The sequence below is a fragment of the Hemiscyllium ocellatum genome, chromosome 32 (assembly GCF_020745735.1).
Source record: "Hemiscyllium ocellatum isolate sHemOce1 chromosome 32, sHemOce1.pat.X.cur, whole genome shotgun sequence".
NCBI classification, from domain to species: domain Eukaryota; kingdom Metazoa; phylum Chordata; class Chondrichthyes; order Orectolobiformes; family Hemiscylliidae; genus Hemiscyllium; species Hemiscyllium ocellatum.
In genome coordinates, this window is record NC_083432.1 from 45,658,496 (window position 1) to 45,685,766 (window position 27,271).

At 47.1% G+C, this 27,271-nt stretch overlaps 1 protein-coding gene across 1 annotated transcript in view; it reads left to right on the plus strand.

Moving 5' to 3' along the window:
- Positions 1–27,271, plus strand: part of LOC132830952 (SRC kinase signaling inhibitor 1-like) — a 313,973-nt gene that overhangs the window by 22,287 nt on the left and 264,415 nt on the right. The window contains exons 3-4 of the mRNA XM_060848915.1: positions 8,366–8,428; positions 18,276–18,368. Coding sequence (XP_060704898.1) covers positions 8,366–8,428; positions 18,276–18,368 — 156 coding nt within the window. The remainder of the gene's footprint in view (positions 1–8,365; positions 8,429–18,275; positions 18,369–27,271) is intronic.

Here is a 27,271-nt window from a genome sequence, read left to right on the forward strand (position 1 = left end):
TGAAGGGCTTATGCCCGAAACGTCGAATTTCCTGTTCCTTGGATGCTGCCTGACCTGCTGTGCTTTAACCAGCAACACATTTTCAGCTGTGATCTCCAGCATCTGCAGACCTCATTTTTTACCCGAAGATTATACCAGCAGTGCCCTCTTCCAGATCATTTATGTAAATCACAAACAACAGTGGCCCCAACACTGACCCCTGTGGAACACCCACTGGTCACCTTTCTCCATTTCGAGAAACTCCCTTCAACTCCTACTCTCTGTCTCCTGTTGCTCAGCCAGTTCTTTATCCATCTAGCTAGAACACCCTGCACACCACTTTTTCTATGAGTTTACCATGGAGAACCTTATCAAACACCTTACTAAAGTCCATGTATATGACATCTACAGCCCTTCCTTCGTCTATCAACTTGCTCACTTCCTCGAAGAACTCTATGAAGTTGGCATGGCACAATCTCCCCCACACAAAACCTTGTTGCCTATCACTGATAAGCCCATTCTTTTCTAAATATAAATAGATCCTATCCCTCAGTACCTTCTCCAGCAACTTTCCCACTACTGACGTCCGGCTCACTGGTCTGTAGTTACCCGGAATATCCCTACTACGCTTGTACAGGGGGACAACATGAGCAACCTTCCAGTCCTCCAGCACCTCACCTGTGTTTAAGGATGCCACAAAGATATCTGTCAGGGCCTCAGCTATTTCCTCTCTCGCCTTCCTCAGCACCTGGGATAGATCCCATCCGATCCTGGGGATTTGTCCACCTTAATAACCTCTAGCCTACCCAACACATCTTCCATACTTATGCCAATGTGATCCAGACTAATCAAACTTCTATCTCTAATCTCAACATTCATCATGTTCCTCTCCTCAGTGAACACTGATGCAAAATAATCATTCAGAATCTCACCCATTCTCTCAGGTTCGACACACAGCCTTCGTTCATTATCCTTTGGTGAACCAATCCTTTCTCTAGTTACCCACTTGCTTATTATATAAGAATAAAATGCTTGGGATTCTCCTTAATATTGCTCACTAAAGCTATTTCACGACGCCTTTTAACCTGCTTGAATCCTTGTTTAAGACTGGTCCTACTCTTCCAATATTCCTCCAGGGCCCGTTCTATCCTCAGCTGCCTAGACCTTATGTACGCTTCCCTTTTCCTCTTGGCTAGTCGTATAATTTCTCCTGTCATCCACAGTTCACAAATCTTGCCCTTCCTATCCTTTGCCTTCAACAGGACATGCCTATCCTGCACTGCCGTTAACCTATCTTTGAAAGCCTCCCACATCTCAAATGTGGACTTCCCTTCAAATAGCTGTGCCCAATCCACATTTCCCAGCTCCTGCCTAATTTTGATACAATTGACCTTGGCCCTGTTTAGTACTCTTCCCTTAGGACCACGCTCATCTTTATCTACGAGTAGTCTAAAACTTACTGAATTGTGGTCACTGTTCCCAAAGAAATCCCCCACTGCAACTTCTTCCACTTGTCCTGGCCTATTCCCCAGTACCAGGTCCAAAATGGCCCCTTCCCTCGTCGGACTATTGACATACTGCTCTAGATAACTCTCCCGGATGCTGTTTATAAATTCTATCCCATCCAGACCTCTGACGCTCAGTGTATCCCAGTCAGTACTGGGAAAATTAAAATCTCCCATCACCATTACCCTATTGCTCTACATCTTTCCATAATCTGTTTACCTAATTGTTTTTCTACCTCACGCTCACTGTTCGGAGGCCTATAATGTAGCCCAACAATGTAACTGCACCCTTCCTATTTCTCAGCTCCACCCATAATACCTCACTACACAAGGCCTCCATAGTATCCTCCTTTAGCACAGCCATGACATCATCCCTGATCAGCAATGCAACTCCACCCCCTCTTTTACTTCCCTCCCTGTTCTTCTGAATCATCTATTTCCTCAAACATTCAGTTGCCAATCATGCCCTTCCTTCAATCAGGTTTCTGTGATCGCAATAACTTCATTCTCCCAGGCACCAATACCAGCCCTAAGTTCATCTGCCTTACACACTATACTCCTTGCATTAAAGTAGATGCATTTCAGGCCAACAGTTCTTTTGCGTCCATCTGCTCTCTGCCTACTCTTCCCCTTATTAATGCTATCTTCATGATTCTTACAGTCTCCAGTTTCCACCTCGCTGTCTACTTGTTTTCTCTTCTGGTTCCCAGCCTCCTGCCACATTAGTTTAAAACCTCCCCAACAGCAGTAGCAAAAACTCCCCCCTGTTTGAGAAAGTTAAAAAAAATCACACAACGACAGGTTATACTCCAACCTGTTGGACTATAACCTGGTATCGTGCGATTTTTAACTTTGTCCACCCCAGTCCAACACTGGCACCTCCACATCTTGTTTGAGAAAAGCACGTGTTCATAAAAGATGGGCATGGAGACCAGATTTCTTTGGTTGTCTTGATCCTGCAGAGATAGTCCATCAGACAACAGGGTAAAAATAGGGCATAGGCTATTGAATAGATCTGTACAAAAGCTTGAATGTCAAGGACTCCCAACCTATCTATATCTTGTCGATCACAGTGATGTTTATTTAGATGCTAAATGGATTGTTGATATGCCAGCAACACGAACCCAAGGGCCAAACTGTGTCAGGAAGGGGCTTTGGAGATTTGCGAAAACCTCTCATTTATCAAAAGTAATGGGAATTATTTTAATGCAAACCAGTCTTCAGTGGTGTTGTACATGAGGAATCAAATCCTAGGGCATTATTAAGGTCAGCCAGATGGGGTGGGCGATGAGGGTAGAAGGGTTTGAAGGGGTATATTACGAAGGCAGGTTGCTCTGGCTTGTATTTCTTTTGAATGTAGCAGATTGAGGAGTGAATTACCTGAGGAAATCTGCAGAGTGTTGAAGGGATTTAATCGGCTTCATCTGGAGAAGACCATTTTCACTGGAGGGGTTGGGTTAAGAATAAAGGACATGATTTTACCTCAGAGTGAAATCAGAAAGCAGTTTTTCAGGTGGAAATCTAGATCTTTCTACCCCCAGAAACTGAATGCTAAACCAGTTTGAGAGTTTGTGACTGGGATGGGCAGGTTTTTAATTGGGTTGGGATGGAACAAAGACAGGAAGATGGAGCTCAGACATTGAAAACCTGAAGGGGCCAGCCCTGCTCCTAGGCTGTTCAGTGTGATCTCAGGAAACGACTCTACGACTACAAGAGATAGTAAAAACCTCCAACTCTGACACATCGAAAGCTATTGAGACAAAAGGGTCAATTGAACTTTTTAAAAAATCTGAATGGATTTTATGTGAAGAAAATAATGGTTATGAAACTGAAGCAAGTCTCTCAGAATCGCTATGGGGTAGTAAGAGACCATTTGGCCCATTGTGCTTGTACTTCAAGTAGATGAAGATATCATGTTTACATCAGCCACCGTCTAATTAAATAGAGGAAGGAGCTCAAAGAGATGTACAGCCTCCTCCTGTTCCCAGATCATCGGGAAATTCAATGAAGAGGTGAAACTGGGGAATGGGAGATGGAGTGAGACTGTGGTTGGGGAACAGGAAGAGGGATAAAGGTCCGTGAGGTGAAAATGTTAGGAAGAGAGAAAGGATGGAGACTGTGAAGAGGAAGAGAGAGTTGAATGAATGAACAAAAACTACGGGATGTAGAAGCGTTGGCAGCGCTAAGGGGATGTTCAGCTTAGAAAGCTGTACAGAGGCCAGGCTGTTCCTCTATGAAGGATCCTGTGGCTAGAATATTTCTCCGTGTTGATCTTGGTTTAGAGAGGGACAAATGGCTGAGGGCGGTGCCCTGAAGCTGACTTTGAGAGTTTAATGTCCAGGGGGTTTGAGGCAAGGTGTAAAATGTGGCATTGTCTTTACTCACTCAGTACCTGAAGGATATCACATATCCAGCATGAACTAATAAAAGGCATGTTATGGGTTTTCCATTGACATGGTGTCTCCTTGGCGAAGTGTGGAGGGTAGATTTCATTGAGATGTATATTTTCACTCTCTGGTCAAAACGATACCAGTTTCCAATAACACAATGTTTACATTCAGCAGATCAGCCCGTGGACTGAAAGTCGTAGAATGAAAGATTGATTTTTAAACTGCATTCTCAGGATTTGAGCATAGGTGGCAGGGCTCCGAGCAATTCAATTACAGAAGTGTTATATCACAGAGCAGGCCATTCAGCCCCTCGGGAGTGTAATAGGCTGATCCAGAATTGACCTTGAGAAGTTGGTGGCTGAGGTAGCTACACAGAGGCCGGTATCCCATCCTCAAGTCCCTGACACTGACCCAGCTCCCTCAGAGCCAGCTCTCAGAGTCAGCAGGATGTCTGACACTCCTCTTTATATCTGTCAGCCAGGGCTCCCTGATTGGAGCTGTTCATCATATTCTATGAGGTCCACCTGGTTGAGCCTGTTTCACTAATGCCACCTTCTTGAACTGCTGCTGCTCTCCTGGTAAAGGCCCCCTCACAGGGAGATTCTCTTTAACAACTAACGCCATTGCAGAAGGCATTGAATGGTCAGCTACGTTGATATGGGTCTGGAGTCACATGGAGGTCAGACTCTCCAGGATGACCTTCTCGAAAGGACATTTGTGATCTGTGTGGGGTTTCTTCACAATCCAGTCATTTCATTTTCTTGCCAACACTGGCTGCTTTGTCTAGATTTATTTAATTAACTCGGAATTGATTAAAAAAAATGCCCCTCACCCAGGAAAAGCCACATTCCCCGAATGAATAAAAAAGAGCTGAAATTAAATTCCATCAGATTTGAACAAGTCAAATAATGTGGACTTAAAAAAAAGCTCTTGCCTCCAGGTCATTTGCTCAGTAACACAAGAACAGCAATACCATACTATTAAAAGAGGAAAGAGTAGGAGGAATGTAGAGAGACTGAGGTCACGGCAGCTAAAGGGACAGACTTCAGTGCTGAGGTCAAGGGAAAAGCATTGTAATGTGTGTGTGTGTGTGTGTGTGTGTGTGTGTGTGTGTGTGTGTGTCTGTCTGTGCATGTGTCTGTGTGTGTCTATGTGTCTGTGTGTGTGTGTATGTGCATGTGTCTGTGTGTGCATGTGCTTTTCTGTGTGTCTGTGTCTGTGTGTGTGTGCATGTGCGTGTCTGTGTGTGTGTATCTGTCTGTGTACCTGTGTATGTATTTGTGTGTGTGTGTGTGTGTGCCTGTGTTTGTGTTTGTGTGCGTGTGTGTATGTACTGGTGTGCGGGGAGGGCTTCAGAGTCCAGTTGTAACTAGATGGTCTCCTTAGCTTTGAGGACTAAAATATGGAATTAAATTTCAGGTTGGAGAAGGCAGAAACCAGCCATAGTTATGAAAGGATGGAGACAGGGTTGAGTCATACTCAACATGGGGCAGAATCGAAAAGCGCAGTGCTGAAAAAGCACAGGTTAGGCAGCATCCGTGGAGCAGGAGAATTGATGTTTCAGGTACAAGCCCTTCATCACTTCCTGAAGAAGGGCTTATGCCTGAAACATTGACTGTCCTGCTCCTCGGATGTTGCCTGACCTGCTGTGCTTTTCCAGCACCGTGCTTTTCGACTCTGCCTCTCCAGCTTCTGCAGTGCTCACTTTCTCCTCACCTTGGGCAGGGCTGTGTTGGAATTATTGACTGTTTACTGAGGGCAGGGATCATGGATGGGGAGCACATTGGAATAATCAAACTGAAATCTCACACATACAGCAACCTGACATTTTACTACATGGTTCGTGCACATGATTTTCTTCCTGGGAAAGTTTTCCGTTTTGCTCGGGTTAATTTGAGGAAAAGGGAAAAGAGAAAATTGGCAGACAGACCAGATGCAGTAAGCTTTTCAATTACTAGAAGCTTTTTGATGAACCCACTGATTGCAGTTTGATGGAGAACCTCCAATGATGTTTGTGGTCAGATGGAGCCGTGTTGTGTATCTTATAGTTTGTTGCTGCTTGTTAAAATCCCTCCCTGGCCTTGTGCACTCCTCACCTCCATGACATACCCTCACCCTGTAACCCTTTAGGATCTCTGCACTGCTCCAATCCTGGCCTCTTGTTTTATTGCTCTACAATTGGTGGATACCTTCAACTGTCTAACAGAGTAGTCTGCCTAAACATTTTATAGAATCTCCATTGTGTGGAAACAGGCCATTCGGCCCAACACTGACCTTCCGAAGAGTGACTCACTCAGATCCATTCCCCTCCCTATTACTCGACATTGACCCCTAACTAATGCACCTAACCCACACATCACTGAACACTGTGGGCAATTTAGCCTGGCCAATTCACCAAACCTGCACATGTTTGGACTGTGGGAGGAAACCGGAGCACCCAAAGGAAACCCACGCAGACACGGCGAGAATGTGCAAACTCCACACAGGCAGTTAATCAAGCCCGGATTTTACCCCAGGTCCCTGGCGCTGTGAGGCAGCAGTGCTAACCACTGAGCCACTAACTCACTTCATAAAGCCTATCTCTTTGATTATCTGTTCCAGTTTCTCCTTAAGTGGCTCAATGTCTACTCAAACTCCTGGAAAATATCTCAGGGCATGAGAGTCATATAGTCATGGAGGTAAACAGCACAGAAACAGACCAGACCAGATTAAACTCGTCCATACCAACCAGATACCCTAAATTAATCTCGTCCCCTTTGCCAGCATTTGGCCAGTATCCCTCTAAACCCTTCCTTTTCCATGTGGCAGCACGATGGCTCAGTGGTTAGCACAGCTGCCTCACATCACTAAGGACCTGGGTTTGATTCCAGCCTCGGAGGACTGTCTGTGTGGAGTTTGCACATTCTCCCCATGTCTGCGTGGGTTTCCTCTGGGTGCTCTGGTTTCCTCTCACAATCCAAAGATGTGCAGGTTAGAGTGGATTGGCTGTGCTAAATTGTCCATAGTGTTCAGGGATGTGTAGGTTACGTGCATTAGTCAAGGGTAAATGTAGAGTAATGTGGAATAGGTTTGGGTGGGTAACTCTTTGGAGGATCAGTGTGGACTTGTTGGGATGAAGGGCTTGTTTCCACACTGTAGGATTCTATTCATAAACCCATTCAGGTGCCTTTTAAATGTTGCAATTGTACCAGCCTCCACCACTTCCTCTGGCAGTTCATTCCATACAAGCACCCCCTTTGCATAAAAATGTTGTCCCTTTGATCCCTTTTATATCCACTCCTCTCACTTCAAACCTATGGACTCCTCTACACTGGGAAAAAGACCTTGTCTATTCACCCTAACCATGCCCCTCATGATTTTATAAACCTCTATAAAGTCACCCCTCAGCCTCCAACACTCCAGGGAAAACAGACCCAATCTATTTAGCCTCTCCCTATAGCTCAAATTCTCCAACCCTGGCAACATCCTTGTAAATCTTTTCTGCACCCTTTCAAGTTTAACAACATTTTTCCTGTAGCAGGGAGACCAGAACTGCGTGCAGCATTCAAAAAGTGGCCTAACCATTGTCCTGTACAGCTACAATATGTCCTCCCAACTCCTATACTCAATGCACTGACTAATAAAGGCTAAAATATCAAATGCCTTCTTCATTACCCTCTCTACCTGTGACTCCAGGCTTATGTTCAAGACATTATATAAATGCTTGAGAAGCAAGAAAGGATCCTGTGTTCAGACTGTAAGAAACCACAAAGACATTGGGAGTATAGTTTCTATTCCAGAGATAGCTGATCTACTGGACCTGCATGACCAACCTGGAAATGTCATTTCCAAATCCCTAAATGCCACCATTCCATTTCATTTTCCTTCAAGACTAGAAAATTATTATTTTGAATTTTTAGGAGCTGGAGGTTTGGAGAGGCCGCTTCTGTATTGCTTATGCCTCAGTGCAAAATCAGGACCCTGGTACTAGCCATTTGAAATATCTGCAGGTCAATGGGAATATTGATTTAAACTTATTGCCTGGCCCCTGAGGATTGATGCTTCATCTCGAAGCATTGCTGGACTGAATGTTGTAAAACGCTGAAGGATTCTTCAGGATTTTTTCTGGGAAGTGGAGAGCAGTGATAATATTGGAGTTGTTCATGGGAACAGTCAGGGAAATGTCCATTGGTCAGTCACCCCGCTCAGACACTGACACCCAGATGTTCCTGAGGCACAGCGAGTCACAATAATGGGCTGTTGGAAATTGAGCAATTGATCATTTCCACTGGCACACTGGATGTTTGAACTTTGTACAAGGAAAGGGGCAAAATGAGGTGTTGCTACAAATATCAAACTTCTGTTCCCAAGACTTACTTTTTGGATAATAGCAGGTGACGTAAATGAGTTTAGTCTTTGAACTCGGCCGAACGTGATGCAATGTGTTCAAATCGTTGTAGTTGCAATGAAACTTGATCTTTTCTACTTCAAAGCTTTGGATATTTCTTACAGCAGGGCTTTGAAGCTTGGAGCGCCTGCGAGTTCAGAGATGGAGGGAACAAGATTGAGGCTAAGGTAAGTGAGATTACTGTGCAAAAAAATGGGGATTAACGGGAAAACCTAAACCGGTAGTTGGATGTAGCGTTTGGGGTGGTGGAGGTAGTAACATCTGCACCAGAAAATATGATCAAAATGGGAGCCATAGGAAGTGAGACAGAAAATTGGGAATGCATCATGAAGTCCAGATGTGTAAATTCCAGAAGTGTAACCAGTGTTTTTGAAGTAAAATATCAGCAATGTTCTGCTTTCATAACCAAACCTTAATGTTGAAAATCTGTGGAATTAGTTAAGTAATCAAGACAGTTGAGTATCATGAAGGGAGGTCCTTAACCATAGACTGCAAGGGATCATAAACAGAAAGAGACAATAGGTTGTGTAACATGAGGAGCACTGCTCTGCATTCAGCTGTGGACAGGCAAGGAGACGTGTCCCATATCTATGTCAGCCAGAGCAGGAACCGATTTAGATTTTAGATTCCTTACAGTGTGGAAACAGGCCCTTCTGCCCAACCAGTCGACACTGACCCTCCAAATAGTAACCCACCCATTTCCCTCTCACTAATGCACCTAACACTACAGGCAATTTAGCATGGCCAATTCACCTAACCTGCACATCTTTGGACTGTGGGAGGAAACCGGAACACTCGGAGGAAACCCACGCAGACACAGGGACAATGTGCAAACTCCATACACGCAGTCACCCTAGGCTGGAATCAAATCTGGGACCCTGGTGCTGTGAGGCAGCAGTGCTAACCGCTGAACCACTGTCATCCCAGGTTGTTTTGAACCACACATAAGCCAGCTGAGCTAACCAGACCCTGACACCATGTAAAGACATTCAATGAAGAAGAATTTGAATCTTCAAATTATATTTATTCTGAGGTAAAGCCCAGCTTACACAGTCACACTGTAACATTTCATTGTTGACCAGACTTTCTCAGAGATGGGGTGACCCTCCTCAAATTTGGAATCTTTTGTAAAAGTTATTTTTTGCCGTGTGTCTGGGGGGTGTTGCAGTGTGGTAAGTTGGTATTATGTCTCCCACTAAACGATATTTGATCCAAATAAAAAGGGGAACTGCTCTGGACTTTGTTAACAAAAGAACTTCAGGGCTTTATTATTGAATGCGGGATGCGGCAAGGTAATTTTATTGCTCAAGATCACTTATGCTGGAATAGTGGTTGTTCTGAGCTTTCTCTAGATCCCCAGCAGTCCCAGAGATGGTGTTCCCCAAATGTTGCTGCTCTTACCCTTGGAGATATCAGAGGGTAGGGAGGTTTTCTTGAAGTAATCTCGATGAGATGATGCAGTTGCTTCATGAAGAGCATTGCCAACTCCAGTTCACTATAATGGATAGTTTATGGGTGGCACGGTGGCAAGCACTGTTGCCTCACAGTGCCAGAGACCTGGGTTCAATTCCCGCCTCAGGCGACTTGGTGTGGAGTTTGCACATTCTTCCCGTGTCTGCGTGGGTTTCCTCCGGGTGCTCCGGTTTCCTCCCACAATCCAAAAATGTGCAGGTTAGGTGAATTGGCCATGCTAAATTGCCCGTAGTGTTAGGTGAAGGGTAAAGGTAGGGGAATAGGTCTGGGTGGATTGCGCTTCGGTGGGTCGGTGTGGACTTGTTGGGCCGAAGGGCCTGTTTCCACACTGTAAGTAATCGAAGTATTTTGAGTTCAACGGCAGCAACCAAGAAAACTGTTGAGTCTTGTGCCAAACTTCTGGTGTGCTGTTGCAAACCTGCCCACCCTGAATGTTGCATCAGAGTCTCGGCTTGAGGCCTTGCAGATGGTGGAGGAATTTGATGGGATGAGAATTGAACAATTCATCAATCTCTCGCCTGCTCTTGTTTTGTTCTTTTTTTTCATTTAGTTCAGAGATTAGCAAGGGCAAATTCTAACCTGAATGTACTTAAGAGGGAAATCAGAAGGGCAAAAAGGGGACATGGGATAGCTTTGGTAAATAGAATTAAGGAGAATCCAAAGGGATTTTAGAAATACATGAAGGACAAAAGGGTAACCAGGGAGAGAATAGGGCCCCTCAAAGATCAGCAAGGAGGCCTTTGTGTGGAGCTGCAGAAAATGGGGGAGATATTAAATGAATATTTTGCATCAGTATTTACTGTGGAAAAGGATATGGAAGATATACACTGTAGGGAAATAGATGGTGACATCTTGCAAAATGTCCCGATTACAGAGGAGGAAGTGCTGGATGTCTGAAACACATAAAAGTGGATAAATCCTCAGGACCTGATCAGGTGTATCCTAGAACTCTGTGGGAAGCTAGAGAAGTGATTGCTGAGCCTCTTATTGAGATATTTGTATCACTGATAGTCACAGGTGAGGTGCCAGAAGACTGGAGGTTGGCTAACATGGTGTCACTGTTTAAGAAGGGTGTTAAGGACAAACCAGGGAACTATAGACCAGTGATCCTGACCTCGGTGGGGGGCAAGTTGTCGGAGGGAATCCTGAGGGACAGGATGTACATGTATTTGAAAAGGCAAGGAATGATTCAGGATAGTCAACATGGCTTTGTGCATGGGAAATCATGTCTCAGAAACTTGATTGAGTTTTTTGAAGAAGTAACAAAGAGGATCGATGAGAGCAGAGTGGTGGATGTGATCTATATGGACTTCAGTAAGGCGTTCGACAAGGTTCCCCATGGGAGACTGATTAGCAAGGTTAGATCTCACAGAATACTGGGAGAACTAGCCATTTGGATACAGAATTGGCTCAAAGGCAGAAGGTGGAGGGTTGTTTTTCAGACTGGAGCCCTGTGACCAGTGGAATGCCACAAGGATCGGTGATGGGTCCTCTTCTTTTTGTCATTTACATAAATGATTTGGGTGCGAGCATAAGAGGCACAGTTAGTAAGTTTGCAGATGACGCCAAAGTTGGAGTTATAGTGGACAGCAAAGAGGGTTACCTCAGATTACAACAGGATCTTGACCAGATGGGCCAATGGACTGAGAAGTGGCAGATGGAGTTTAATTCAGATAAATGCGAGGTGCTGCATTTTGGGAAAGCAAATCTTAGCAGGACATATACACTAAATGGTAAGGTCTTGGGGAGTGTTACTGAACAAAGAGACCTTGGAGTGCAGGTTCATAGCTCCTTGAAAGTGGAGTCGCAGGTAGATAGGATAGTGAAGGCTGCGTTTTGTATGCTTTCCTTTATTGGTCAGAGTATTGAGTACAGGAGTTGGGAGGTCATGTTGAGGCTGTACAGGACATTGGTTAGGCCACTGTTGGAATATTGTGTGCAATTCTGGTCTCCTTCCTAACGGAAAGATGTTGTGAAACTTGAAAGGGTTCAGAAAAGATTTACAAGGATGTTGCCAGGGTTGGAGGATTTGAGCTATAGGGAGAGGCTGAACAGGCTGGGGCTGTTTTCCCTGGAGCGTCAGAGGCTGAGGGGTGACCTTATAGAGGTTTACAAAATTATGAGGGCATGGATAGGATAAATAGGCAAAGTCTTTTCCCTGGGGTCAGGGAGTCCAGAACTAGAGGGCATAGGTTTAGGGTGAGAGGGGAAAGATATAAAAGAGATCTATGGGGCAACTTTTTCATGCAGAAGGTGGTACGAATATGGAATGAGCTGCCAGAGGAAGTAGTGGAGGCTGGTACAATTGCAACATTTAAGAGGCATTTGGATGGGTATATGAATAGGAAGGGTTTGGAGGGATATGGGCTGGGTGCTGGCAGGGGGACTACATTGAGTTGGGATATCTGGTTGGCATGGACGGGTTGGACTGAAGGGTCTGTTTCCATGCTGTACATCTCTATGACTCTATTACAAAGTGAAGCTCCTAAAATGGACAAAACTTATTAGTAACAGTACGAAGTACCTTTGTGCTTTTTTTTAAGATTACTTACAGTATGGAAACAGGCCCTTCGGCCCAACAAGTCCACACCGACCCGTAACCCACCCAGATCCATTCCCCTACATTTACCCCTTCACCTAACACTACAGGCACTTTAGCACAGCCAATTTGCCTAACCCGCACATTTTTGGACTGTGGGAGGAAACCAGAGCACCCGGAGGAAACCCACGCAGACACGGGGAGAATGTGCAAACTCCACACAGAGTGTCGCCTGAGGCGGGAACTGAACTCTGGCGCTGTGAGGCAACAGTGCTAACCACCGTGCCACCCATCTGTAAAGTATGCATTGTAGTGTGCAAATGAAGACTGAATACGAGGAACCCAATTGTATCAGGTTAAAGTTTTGTAAATTCCCCCTTTAGGTTCCTCTCTCTTTTTTCAGAATTCTTTCTACTTGATCAGTTCTGCTTCCAGAAGCAGGGTTGATACCTAACACTGTCCTCTCTGAATTCTTCTGTTTCTGAATCTAGTCAACTTTTCCTCCATTTTAAGATGGAGTCAAAGGAAGTTCAATGATGCTGTAGAAGTTGTCAGAAATACCACTTACAATATGGAAGACAATTGTCAAAAGAAGCTTGAAGGGCAGGTCTTGCTATTGTCAGGATAGTGATAAAATACGCACTATCAATTTTTCTGATTTTCGTACCAAGGTTTGAAATTGTTTTGAAAAGGAAAATTAATTGACTTAAAAATGGCTGCAGTAATCATCTGACCATGGATTGAGCCAGGCTTCATGAAAAGATCAATAAACAAGATTTGGAGATGCCGGTGTTGGACTGAGGTGGACAAAGTTAAAAATCACACAACATCAGGTTGTATTCCAACAGGTTTATTTGGAAGCACTAGCCTTCAGAGTGCTGCTTCTTCATCAGGTGGTTGTGGAACAGGACCATAAGACACAGAATTTATACAAAAGAGTTACAGTGTCATGGAGCTGTAATTATATATGAAGCAAATTTAGATTAAGTAATTAATCTTTTAGAATGGGAGATACTAGTTTAGGTTCTTTAATGTGTAAACCCCAGAACTCCTTTTATGTTACTTTCACAAGATAGCTTCAGCTTTTCTCACAATAGGTGCCATCTCAACACGGACAATCAATAAACAAGAACCAATCTGAAACAAAATTCGTATTCTTATCAGGAGAGATTGAAACCAACTAGGTGTGAAGAATATATCTCTCTCCAATTAAATTTAAACCTTTCTGAAAAGTTGAAGATAAAATACATCACCAGCAGCTCTACAGATTGGAGACAATAAATCCAGACACAGGAGAACACGAGTGAGCTGTATTTTAAATAACTGCTTTGGTAGAGCTGAGGAGATGGATTGTGTCTGGAACTAGAGACCACTCTGTCTGTATCTCTCTGCTGTCTCAGGAAGATCAAAGCCCAGAGACAAAATAAATTGGAGAAACATCCAAACACTGAGAATTCAAAGTTCTCTGCAATATTTTTTTGCCTGTCCTTGATCCAGAACAATTTATCCAGCCCATAGTCATTGACTCCAATTGTACATTCCATAACCTCAACGTAAAATAAAGTTGCTGCCTCTCTCTCATGAATCTCTTACATTTAAACTTTTATCTCAGCTTCTTCTGAGAAATGCAACTCCTGGAAGCAATATCATTCTAACTCCAATGTCTTATCCCTTTGCAATTTTAAATAACTCTGCCAATCTGCATTCTCCTCAATTTAACTGAAACAGTTATAGTTGATTGTTACATAACTGCCCTGACCTCATGTTTCTCTGGGGATATCATGTCAGCTATTTTGTACCAGGAACCCTCTGGGTCCAGATTCCCTTTGGTGTCATTACCACTCCCCATTAAAAAAATAACAATCAATACAATTAATCATTTTCCATTTTCAACCAAAGGCATTATTGTACCTCCAAAGTTCTCGACCTTTCCTGAGAACTCTGCTTTCTGAACAATGAGATCTCACAAGTTTATAAAGAATGTTTGGTACAGCATGGGTTTCCTAGCCTAGCAGCAGGTGATTGAGAGGACAATGCATGGAGTATTGCACAGTCACATCCATAGCCTTGGTCCTCCTTACCTCTGCCACTTTTCCCAGCCCTACCTCCCTCTGAGATCTCTGTGACTGTCAAACTCAGCCCTCTTTTGCCTTTACCTCACTGTTAGTGGCTGTAAAACATTTGGACAGGTATAGGAGTAGGAAAGCTTTAGAGACATTGGCCAAATGTAGGCAAATAGAGCAAGCTCAGTTTAGGGCACCTGGTCAACATGAACAAAGGGTCTGTTTCTGTGCTGTTTGACTCTCTGACTCTATCAGTAAGCAAATTCTAAACACAAGTAAATCATCACAAGCTATCAACATGTGGCCTCTACCAGATCAAATTTTAATCCCCTTTTAAAACCAGTGCACAAATAAACAGTCTAGAGTGTAGTGCTGGAAAAGCACAGCAGGTCAGGCAGCATCCAAGGAGCAGGAGAATTGACGTTTCGGGCATTCCTGATGAAGGGCTTACACCCAAAACATCGATTCTCCTGCTCCTCAGATGCTGCCTGACCTGCTGCGCTTTTCCAGCACCACACTCGCGACTCTGATCTCCAGCATCTGCAGTCCTCACTTTCTCCCACAAATAAACAGACAGACACAGGCAAACCACAACAAAACTGGCTTTACGAGTTGAGGGATAAAACTGGGAAATACATTTACATAGCACCAGTTCCCAGAGTTCCATGAGATGTTTCCTCAGCTTGCCAGAACTTTCTGTTCTTCACTCTTCCTTTTCCAGCTTTTTTCACTTCTTCACAGGAAGGCACAGGGCAATTGGTACACTAACAACAAAGTCCCTTCGATCCTGGTTAAAGGCAACAGCTTACAGCAACTGCAGGGAGAAAATAACTGGCTTTCTTCAGGCTTCAGGGATTATTACTGCACAGAGAGACTACCTACCTGCCTCTCCGCCATTCCAAAGGGTCCACCCTTTGTCATCCACATCCAAAAGTTGTTTGGCTGCCAGGAACCAATCAGAGATTTGTTGTCAGGCTGATGACCATTGGCATTCATATGCAGATAGACCAAACAGCTACCTGTTGCCAGCTAAGTCTGACTCCGCACACACCCTGCTCCCATGTTGTCTATCCATACCTGCCCCACTGTCACACACCAAGACTGTCAGAAACTTGTTTTTAAAAATGTAGCAATTCCTTCCTTTGGTTTTAAGAAGAGTCATTTCATTTTATCTTTACAATCAAAAATTTAGAAAATGAAATTAGATTAGATTAGATTAGATTACTTACAGTGTGGAAACAGGCCCTTCGGCCCAACAAGTCCACACCGACCCGCCGAAGCGCAACCCACCCATACCCCTACATTTACCCCTTACCTAACACTATGGGCAATTTAGCATGGCCAATTCACCTGACCTGCACATCTTTGTGACTGTGGGAGGAAACCGGAGCACCCGGAGGCAACCCATGCAGACACGGGGAGAACGTGCAAACTCCACACAGTCAGTCGCCTGAGGCGGGAATTGAACCCGGGTCTCAGGCGCTGTGAGGCAGCAGTGCTAACCACTGTGCCACCGTGCCGCCCACACCAGGACCACCATCTTCACCTGATGTGTCCGAGGTGAGTCACTGATGTTGGTGCCCTGAAGGATTTGACAATTACTCAATCCAAAGGGACACTGGAATCCTTTTTGTGATTCTGTGTTGCTGACATAACTCCAGCTGCTATAAAAATGCTCTTCCTCTTTAAAAGACCCAATGATTTTTCTTCACTCCCATCACCTCTGATTTTTCGCCTGGGGGTTACTCACCACAGCACCTCAGAGATTAATCTTTGAACTTGAGAGACTCCTGGGACAGTCCTGGAGGATGCTGAGCAGGAGCTGGTTTCAGTGTCTCGGGCTGAACACATGGGTTACCAGGAGCAATTGGTGTTGATAACACCAGAAGGGGTGGAGTGCAGGGAGCAAGGGGAGGAGACAGAGAGGGAGAGAAAGAGGAGAGACAGAGAGGGAGAAAGGGAAGAGATGGAGGGAAGGGGAAGACGAGAGGAAGCAAGAGGACGATGAAAAGAGGAGTTGGGGACAACAATGTGTGAGGGGGAGACAGAGAAAATAGAGAGGAAGAAGAGATTAGAGAGTGGGATGGAGAGGGGGTGGGAAGATGAAGAGTGAGAAGGAGGGAGAGGCATGGACAGACAGAATGAGGGGGTGGGAGACGGAGAGTAAGACAAAGAGAAGGAAGGAAGGAGGGGGTGAATGGGGTGGACATGGAGGGAGGGGGACATGGAGGGAGGGGGTAGAAAGAAGCATGGTTGGGGGGGAAGACAGAGGATGAGGGGGAGACAGTAAGGGGAAGACAGAGGGAGAGGGAAATGGGGGAAAACAAAGTGAGGGGGAGGGGGAGCCGAGACAGAGAAAAGGAGCGAGTCCAAACGCTGGGGAGAGTCTGGGGGAGGGGAGACAAGGAGGGAGAGTGAGAGGGTGGAGCAAGAGTGAGAGGGTGGTGGGTAAGTCAGAGCAAGAGACAGGCAGGGTCGGGGGAAGAGATAGGAAGGGGAGAATCAGTGGGGGGGGAGACAGGGAGGGGAGAATTAGGGGGAGGGGAGATACTAGGAGGGGAGAGTCACGGAAAGGGAGGAGACGGAGGGGAGAATTAGGGAGAGAGGGGAGACAGGGAGGGGAGTGTCAGGGAGAGAGAGGAGAGAGTGCAGAGTTAGAGAAGGGGGAAACTGGGAGGGGAGTGTCGAGGGGAGTGTCGGGGGGAGACAGGGAGGGGAGAATTAGGGAGAAGGGGAATACTGGGAGGGGAGAGTCACTGAAAGGGGGGAGAGTCACGGAAAGGGGGAGACAGGGAGGGGAGTGTCAGGGAGAGAGAGGAGAGAGTGCAGAGTTTGAGAAGGGGGAGACAGGGAGGGGAGTGTCGGGGGGAGACAGGGAGGGGAGTGTCGGGGGGAGACAGGGAGGGGAGTGTCGGGGGAGACAGGGAGGGGAGTGTCGGGGGGAGACAGGGAGGGGAGTGTCGGGGGGGAGACAGGGAGGGGGGAGTCGTGGGGGAGACAGGGAGGGGAGTGTCGGGGGGGAGACAGGAGGGGAGTGTCGGGGGGAGACAGGGAGGGGAGTGTCGGGGGGAGACGGGGAGGGGAGTGTCGGGGGGAGACGGGGAGGGGAGTGTCGGGGGGAGACGGGGAGGGGAGTGTCGGGGGAGACGGGGAGGGGAGTGTCGGGGGGAGACGGGGAGGGGAGTGTCGGGGGAGACGGGGAGGGGAGTGTCGGGGGGAGACGGGGAGGGGAGTGTCGGGGGGAGACGGGGAGGGGAGATACAGTGAAAGTGGGGGGGGGGGGGGAGGAAGACAGGGAGGGGAGAGCCAGGTGGGGGAAGGTAGAGTGAGCAGAGATGAGCGAGCTGGCAGCCCTGAGTGGATTGGCTGCCCGTGGGGCAGTGATTTTGTGCCGGGATCAGCTGATTGATCCATCAGCGGTTTCACGGAGTGAGAAATCTCAGTCCCTCCCTCCCTCCTACACCCGATCCTGCCCATCCATGACGCCAGCGGGATTCACCAGTCATTACCAACCCAGGGCAAACCCGCAGGAAAGGGCCAATGGAGAGGGAAAACCGAGAGAAGTTGCTCAATAATTCGATTCCAAGTGAATGAGCAAAAGGAGCAGGAGGTCTGAGTGTAGCCGGGAGTGGACGCTCTGGGTTTGCAGAGAGAGGTAAAGGGGAGGTTGTGCTGCAGAAGGAAGCACTGCAGTTAAACGCTGTGCAGAGCGAGCAAACGCTGGAGCTAGTGTCTGTGTGAAAGACAGCCAGGTGGAGGAGTATGAACCATAGCAAATGCTATTTTTTTTTGTCAGGAATGCAGTGAGATCACATTGCAAAGGTCAGTGTTGTGAAAGATATTAGTGCTGACTTCCTGGGTGTGCTGTTGAGCTGAAATAAATCACACCCACTGTCTGTGAGACTGTAAAAGGTAAACAGTTCTTTCCGAACGGTGTGACAGGGAGAATGTTTGGGTGCCCACTGTCACTGTGATGGATCCTTGCAGGTGGCTGAGGATTTCTGTTTGAACACAACATCGCTTGTTGTGCAGGTAAGAGCGAGGCTGAACTTCACTTGTATGTTACACCAGTCAACTTTGGCCTGTCCTGTCTGATTGCAACTGTGTGCGGACTGACATATCTAGTGCACTCACTGTTCTTTTGAAACTGGAGCGAGGAATCGTCTGTCCTCCTGCATGGTTGTCTCGGGCTAGAGTGGCTTAACCTCAGAATAAAGTGAGACCAACGTAAGACTGAGATGAGGGGGAGTTTCTGCTCTCAGCTGTGAGTCTTTAGAACTCCGTGCCTCAGAGAGTTGTGGGGGTACAGTCCTTGTGTATATTTAAGGCTGAGTTAGGTTTGGGGTCTCAAGGGCTGTTTATGGATGTGAGGAACGTCTGTCCAGCAGTGATCGTACTGGATGGTGGAGCAGGTTTGAGGGCCCGAATGGACTATTCCTGTTCTTATTACTTTTTTATGGTGCTGTGACTGCCATCTGTTGATTTTAAAAGTGTGCAATCATTATTAACGATCATTAAAATATTGTTGCCAGCAGCCTGTTGAGTTCTGTGAGACTATTTAGTTGGTGGGACAGTACAAAGAAAGTTCTGACCATCTTCTGTTGCAGTCAGAGACCTTAAACTTCTTTTGCAGCTCAGGTCAGCAGGTAACAGGCAGTCAGCAATAAACATAATGGAATCCAAGGTGTTTCTTTCTTGAAGTGGAAAACTGGAATGTTGAAAGTGAGTCACAAGTTGGAATCAAATTGCCAAAGTTCAGAGTGTTTATGTATAAAGTGAGTTACAGGTTGGAGTCTGTATGTACTGTTCGAATGGTTCGTTGAGATCCAAGGTGATGAGGTGCAAAGTTGAGTTCAAAGAGTTACAAACGAGGAGATAGCGTATGGAACCTTTAGATTTAAATATTCTATACACACCCTGCAATGCCTGTTTTTATGCTTACATGATATTATTACAGCCAGCCACATCGATCAGCTTCAGAGTGAACCTGACTATTGCTCACATCAGCCTGAAAAATGTGTTGCTGGAAAAGCGCAGCAGGTCAGGCACCACCAAGGAGCAGGAGAATCAACGTTTCGGGCATAAGCCCTTCTTCAGGAATGAGGAAGGTGTGCCAAGCAGGCTAAGATAAAAGGTAGGGAGGAGGGACTTGAGGGAGGGGCGTTGCGAATGCGATAGGTGGAAGGAGATTAAGGTGAGGGTGATAGGCCGGGGTGGGAGTGGGGGCGGAGAGGTCGAGAAGAAGATTGCAGGTCAAGAAGGCAATGCTGAGTCCGAGGGTTGGAGCTGGGATAAGGTGGGGGGAGGGGAAATGAGGAAGCTGGAGAAATCTGCATTCATCCCTTGTGGTTGGAGGGTTCCTAGGCGGAAGATGAGGTGCTCTTCCTCCAGACGTCGTGTTGCCATGGTCTGGCGATGGAGGAGGCCAAGGAGTGGGAGGAGGAGTTAAGGTGTTCAGCCATGGGGCGGTTGGGTTGGTTGGTGCGGGTGTCCCAGAGGTGTTCTCTGAAACGTTCTGCAAGTAGGCGGCCTGTCTCCCCAATATAGAGGAGGCCACATCGGGTGCAGTGGATGCAGTAAATGATGTGTGTTGAGGTGCAGGTGAATTTGTGACGGATATGGAAGGATCCCTTGGGGCTTTGGAGGGAAGTGAAGGAGAAGGTGTGAGCGCAAGTTTTGCATTTCTTGCAGTTGCAGGGGAAGGTGCCGGGAGTGGAGGTTGGGTTGGTGGGGGGTGTGGACCTGACGAGGGAGTCGTGGAGGGAGTGGACTTTCAGGAACGCTGATAGGGGAGGGGAGGGAAATATATCCTTGGTGGTTGGGTCTCTTTGGAGGTGGCGAAGGATGATATGATGTATCTGGAGGTTGGTGGGATGGTAGGTAAGGACCAGTGGGGTTCTGTCCTGGTGGTGATTGGAGGGGCAGAGTTCAAGGGCGGAGGAACGGGAAGTGGAGGAGATGCGGTGGAGAGCATCGTCAACCACGTCTGAGGGGAAATTGCGGTCTTTTCTCGTCGATTCTCCTGGTCCTTGGATGCTGCCTGACCTGCTGCGTTTTTCCAGCAAATATTTTTCAGCTCTGATCTCCAGCATCTGCAATCCTCACTTTCTCCTAACATCAGCCTGGAGACTTAGTGAGGGTGTGGGAGACACCAGTCTGTAGACTCACTCCCCCAGTCAGTGGACATAAAGCCTCAATGTAACTATTTACAATGGGTTTGGAGAGAAGAATCTCTTTTTGATTTCACAGAAGTAACAAACATTTCCCTAATGAATATTGTTTTGTTCCATTTCCCACTCAACACATGGACAAGTGGACGATCTGATCAGCCAGAGGAAGAGGGGAGTGCAAAAGGCAGCTAGGCACAGCTAAGGCTTCCTGCAGGACAGTCCACTCCAGTCAGGACTGAGGAGTGAGCAGTGATTGGGACCACTGTGCTGGGGAGATGGGGGTGTACTCTATACACCACGGCTGGGGGAAGGAGCATGGAGTTTGGGGTGATCTTAGGTAGGTGGAAAATGTTATCAAAAGGAGTACAAAGTAGGAAAAAGTGAAGTTGTTCATTTTGGAAAAGAGAACAAAAGATCAGAGTAATATTTAAATGAAGACAAATGGCAGAAAGCTGCACCACGAAGGGATTTGTACAAAACACAGAAAGCCAGCACACAGGGGCAGTAGGTAATCAGGAAGGGTCATGGGAGAATGGCCCTTAGTTTTAGGGGTTGGAGTGTAAGAGAAGGGAGGTTTTGCTCATCTGTGCAAGGTGCTGGTGAGACCACACCTGGAGTGCTGTGAACGATGTCTGTCCCATTATTTCAGGAAAGACCACCATTTAATTGAAGGCAGTTCAGAGAAGGTTGACTTGGATGATCTCCAGAATGGAAGGATTGTCTTCTGAGCAAAGACTGAACAGGAGTTTAGAAGAATGAGAGGTGATCTCATTGAAACATATAGAATTCTTAAGGAGCTTCTCAGGGTCAATGCTGAGCGGATGTTTCTCCCTCTTCGGAGAGTCTAGGACCAGAGGGTACAGTCACAGGATAAAGCAGCTCCAATTAAAGACTGAGGTGAGGAGAAATTTCTTCTCTCAGAGGGCTGAGAGTCTGGCAGCACGGTGGCTCAGTGGTTAGCACTGCTGCCTCACAGCACCAGGGACCCAGGTTTGATTCCAATCTCAGGCGACTGTCTGTGTGGGTGTGGAGTTTGCACATTCTCCCTGTGGACTGTATGGGTTTCCTCTGGCTGTTCTGGTTTCTTCCCACAATCCAAAGATGTGCAGGTTAGGTGAATCGGCCAAGCTAAATTGCCCATAGTGTTCAGGGGTGTAGATTAGTCAGGGGAAATGTAGGGTAATAGGGGAGGGAAATTGGTCTGGGTTGGTGTGGACTTGTTGGGCCAAATGGCTTGTTTCCACACGGTAGATTCTAATTCTTTGGAGCTCCTTGCCATAGAGAGCCGTGGGCCAGAGTCTTTGTCTATGTTTAAGGCTGAGGCAGATAGAGTCTTAATCAGTTCGAGAAAATGGATGTGATGAATGTTGGAACATCCGTGAACTTATTGAATGATGGAACAGGCTAGAGGGGCTCAATGGCCTTCTGTTTTTATGATCTTATGTCTACTGGAGTTCAGGGTTGTGAGGGAGAAGGCTGGAGGTGGTGGGGACTCAAATCTGGAGTTAAACTCTGGTGGGGGGGGGGTGCCTGTGGTGGAGGTGGAAGCTAAAAATGGGGCTGTGTGAAAGTCAAAGTCTTTATTGAGGAGGGAGAGAGGAACAGTCCTGTTGTTCCTGGAGTGGAAGGGATGGTGTAACATCCACTAACCTCATGGAGATCTCGTGTTTCTGATCATGAGTTGGGAATCTGGTGATGAATATGTTAAGGAAGGGCCAGGGCAGGTTCCTGGTGTATCTTCATATCAGTTGGCGTAACTAAGGCAGTGAGCACAGTGCAGATGTAAGTTCTGTTTGTAGGTTTCTTTAGTCTGTTCTGGAGCATGTGACCAAGACCAGCATTTATGGGCAATCTCTAATTACTCCTAAACTAGCGCAATTATTTTAGCAGGCAGCAAAGAGTCATTGCTGTGAGTTTGGAGTCATATGTAGGCCAGATCAGGTAATGATGGCAGATTGCTCCCCTCAAGGGAATTCTCAAACCTGATGGATGGGTTTTCACATCAATTCATGATAGTTTCATGGTCAGGTTTATTCAGTGAATTCAAATTTCACCCACTGCCATCATGGCAACAGTGTGGACAGGCAGGAGGCTGGAAAAACACAGCAAGTCAGGCAGCATCAGGAGGTGGGGAAGTCGATGTTTTGGCTATAACTCTTCTTCAGGACTGGGGGTGGTATAGAGGGAGCTGCAGATAAAGGGGGTAGCGGGAGCAGGTTGATGAAGTGGGAATAGGTGAAGACACGTGGGGGGGTATGACCTGGTTGTACATTCCTGACGAAGGGCTTTTGTCCTTGGATGCTGCCTGACCTGCTTTTCCAGCACCAGTCTAATCTTGATTCTAATCTCCAGCATCTGCAGTACCCACTTCTACCTGGTTGGTCAATGGGAGGAATGAATCTGGTTGGTGGCTGAGAGGAGTGGAAAGGAAGGGGGAGGGGCTGGGAAGGGAGTCAGGGGATGGGGAGGGAGGCACCTGAACCCATGACCCCAGATATTAGCCTTGTCCTTTGGATTACTAATCCAATGACATGACCACAATCTGACCCTTTAATGTCCTCCTCCCCATAACCTTCCTGCCAGGCAATAGTAGTAGTTTACACATGTTTCATAATTCCCAACCTACCACCTCCACACTTGCTGAGAATGAACTTGCCAGGGATGCCAACATGTCTGTGAGACAAACAGCGATGAGAACCTGTGTCTCTGCAGCCTTTAAGTAAAATAATTACCATGTTTGAGCTTCCTCCTGCTGTTTTTGTCACCTTGCCTGGTATAATTTATATACAGTACCACCTATTGTTTCCAGAACTTGGCAGTTGCTTTCTCCAGGGAATACTTTAGAAAATAAAATGTCTTTTTGTGTGCAAGTGTTAAAGGTGTGGCAGAACTTGTCACATAGAGTCATACAGCACAGAAACAGACCCTTGGGTTCAACCAGCCCATGCCGAACATAATCCCAAATGAAACTAGTCCCACCAGTCTGCTTTTTCCCCCTCATCCCTCCAAACCTTTTCTGTTCATGTATCTATTCAAATGTATTTTAAGAGTTGTAACCGTACCCACATCCACCACTTTCTCAGGAAGTTCATTCCACACACAAGCCACCCTCTGTGTAAAATATTTGCCTATTGTGTATTTTTAAAATCTCTCTGCTCTCACCTTAAAAATGTGCCCCCTAGTCTTGAAATCCTCTTTTCCTAGGGAAAAGGTAATAATCACTAACTCTACCTAATTGTCTCATTCAATGGGAAGTTTATGACAGAAGTCCTAAATTAGATTATGGATTGGAAGGAAGGGCCATTGTCATGAGGGTGTGCTGGGAATCATTGTCCATTTCTGTTGCTTCTAAGAGAGACCTCGGCTTAATTACCTTTTTAAAGAATCAATCCTATTAGATTAGATTACTTACAGTGTGGAAACAGGCCCTTCAGCCCAACAAGTCCTCACTGACCCTCCGAAGCGCACCCTACCCAGACCCATTCCCCTACATTTACCCCTTCACCTAAAACTATGAGCAATTCAGCGTGGCCAATCCACCTAACCTGCACACATTTTTGGATTGTGGGAGGAAACCCACACAGACACGGGGAGTACGTGCAAACTCCACACAGAGAGTCACCTGAGGCGGGAATTGAACCCGGGTCTCTGGCGCTGTGAGGCGGTAGTGCTAACCACTGCGCCACCCCATTATTTAGGATTGTTGCTTATCAGAAGAATGAGGATTTGTTTTAGGGGGATGTGTGCTGTTCTCATGCTGTGAGTCTAATCTGAGCTCTGCTGAAGGTTTGTACGAAGCAATCGTGAACAAAAGTGGGACTTCTGAAAAGCAGTAAAAAGTGAGGTCTGCAGATGCTGGAGATCAGAGCTGAAAATGTGTTGCTGGTTAAAGCACAGCAGGTCAGGCAGCATCCAAGGAACAGGAAATTCGACGTTTCGGGCCAGAGTCCTTTATCAGGAATGAGGAGAGGGTGCCAGGCAGGCTAAGATAAAAGGTAGGGAGGAGGGACTTGGGGGAGGAGCGATGGAGATGTGATGGGTGGAAGGAGGTCAAGGTGAGGGTGATAGGCCGGAGTGGGGTGGGGGCGGAGAGGTCAGGAAGAGGATTGCAGGTTAGGAGGGCGGTGCTGAGTTCAAGGGAATCGACTGAGACAAGGTGGGGGGAGGGGAAATGAGGAAATTGGAGAAATCTGAGTTCATCCCTTGTGGTTGGAGGGTTCCCAGGCGGAAGATGAGGTGCTCTTCCTCCAACCGTCGTGTTATTATGGTCTGGCATTGGAGGAGTCCAAGGACCTGCATGTCTTCGGTGGAGTGGGAGGGAGAGTTAAAGTGTTGAGCCACGGGGTGGTTGGGTTGGTTGGTCCAGGCGTCCCAGAGGTGTTCCCTGAAGCGTTCTGCAAGTAGGCGGTCTGTCTCCCTAATATAGAGGAGGCCACATCGGGTGCAGCGGATGCAATAGATGATGTGTGTGGAGGTGCAGGTGAATTTGTGGCGGATATGGAAGGATCCCTTGGGGCCTTGGAGAGAAGTAAGGGAGGAGGTGTGGGCGTAAGTTTTGCATTTCCTGCGGTTGCAGGGGAAGGTGCCGGGAGTGGAGGTTGGGTTGGTGGGGGGTGTGGACCTGACAAGGGAGTCACGAAGGGAGTGGTCATATCCCTGGTGGTGGGGTCCGTTTGGAGTTGGCGGAAATGACGGCGGATGATATGCTGTATATGGAGGTTGGTGAGGTGGTAGGTGAGAACCAGTGGGGTTCTGTCTTGGTGGCGGTTGGAGGGACGGGGATCAAGGGCGGAGGAGCAGGAAGTGGAGGAGATACGGTGGAGGGCATCGTCGATCATGTCTGGGGGGAATCTGCAGTCCTTGAAGAAGGAGGCCATCTGGGCTGTGCGGTGTTGGAACTGGTCCTCCTGGGAGCAGATGCGGTGGAGACGAAGGAATTGGGAATATGGGATGGAGTTTTTACAGGGGGCAGGGTGGGAGGAGGTGTAGTCCAGGTAGCTGTGGGAGTCAGTCGGTTTATAGTAGATGTCTGTGTTGAGTCGGTCGCCCGAGATAGAAATGGAAAGGTCTAGGAAGGGGAGGGAGGAATCTGAGACAGTCCAATTGAATTTGAGGTCGGGATGGAGGTGTTGGTAAAGTTGATGAACTGTTCAACCTCCTCGTGGGAGCACGAGGCAGCGCCGATACAGTCATCGATGTAGCGGAGGAAAAGGTTGGGGGTGGTGCCAGTGTAGTTGCGGAAGATGGACTGTTCCACATATCCTACAAAGAGACAGGCATAGCTGGGGCCCATGCGGGTGCCCATGGCAACTCCTTTAGTTTGGAGGAAGTGGGAGGATTGGAAAGAGAAGTTATTCAGGGTGAGGACCAGTTCAGTCAGTCGAAGGAGGGTGTCAGTGGAAGGGTACGCCACCAAGACAGAACCCCACTGGTTCTCACCTACCACCCCACCAACCTCCGTATACAGCGTATCATCTGCTGTCATTTCTGCCAACTCCAAACGGACCCCACCAGCAGGGATATATTTCCCTCCCCTCCCCTATCAGCATTCCGCAAAGACCACTCCCTTCGTGACTCCCTTGTCAGGTCCACACCCCCCACCAACCCAACCTCCACTCCCGGCACCTTCCCCTGCAACCGCAGGAAATGTAAAACTTGCGCCCACACCTCCTTCCTTACTTCTCTCCAAGGCCCCAAGGGATCCTTCCATATCCGCCACAACTTCACCTGCACCTCCACACACATCATCTATTGCATCCGCTGCACCCGATGTGGCCTCCTCTATATTGGGGAGACGGGCCGCCTACTTGCAGAACGCTTCAGGGAACACCTCTGGGACGCCCGGACCAACCAGCCCAACCACCCCGTGGCTCAACACTTTAACTCTCCCTCCCACTCCACCGAGGACATGCAGGTCCTTGGACTCCTCCATCTTCTGAAAAGCAGCCTGCCTAAACTGTCCTGGAGAACGCAACACAGATTCCAGAATGAGGTTTGGCTGGATAGGAAACTCTGTGCCTTCCAAATATTTCTTTAAATTTGGCAGAACAATGCTGTGGAATAAGGGGATTATCCCATGTGGGGAGGCTGACTGGGCTAGATCTGTATCTCCTAGCATTGGGAAGATGGGAGATGGTCTCATTGAAATGCATATTGGTATAGAACTGTTCCCAGTGGCACGACACAAACCTCCATCAATTCCCCAGGCAGATAGTGTACAGGTCACCACCTGGTGAGGTGCCCTTCGGTAATCTTGATGAAGAATTTATTGGACAAATAAATTTTTCCTCTTCAGGGTCTTGACAGGGCAATGTTCAGAGGATGTTTCTGGGGCTGGCAGTGTCCGGAATCTGGAGTCACAGTCTCAGGACAAGAGATTGACCATTTTGAGATGAGAAGTGTTTTTGCAGAGGCTTGTGAATCTTTAAAATTGTCTACCCCAGAATATTATAAATGTTGGTTTCTGCTAACATCATCTGGGATGCATTGGGAGGTTCACCATCGCCAGAGCCTCTTGCTGGCAAGACCCTCGGCTACTTATTGGGAAGGATACCTCCACCACATCTTAGACAGAAGACAGGCTCCATCTCAATGAAACACGTGTATTCCAAACAAGCATAGAGAATGTTGCAGAAATACAGCAGCTCTGGCAGTGACTGTGGAGAGAAAGAAACGTCTCAGTCTAGTCTGACTCTTCCTCAGAACTGTGGGTTAGCAGAACGGACCAAATTTCAACAATTCTGAAGAAGAGCCACAATCGACGTG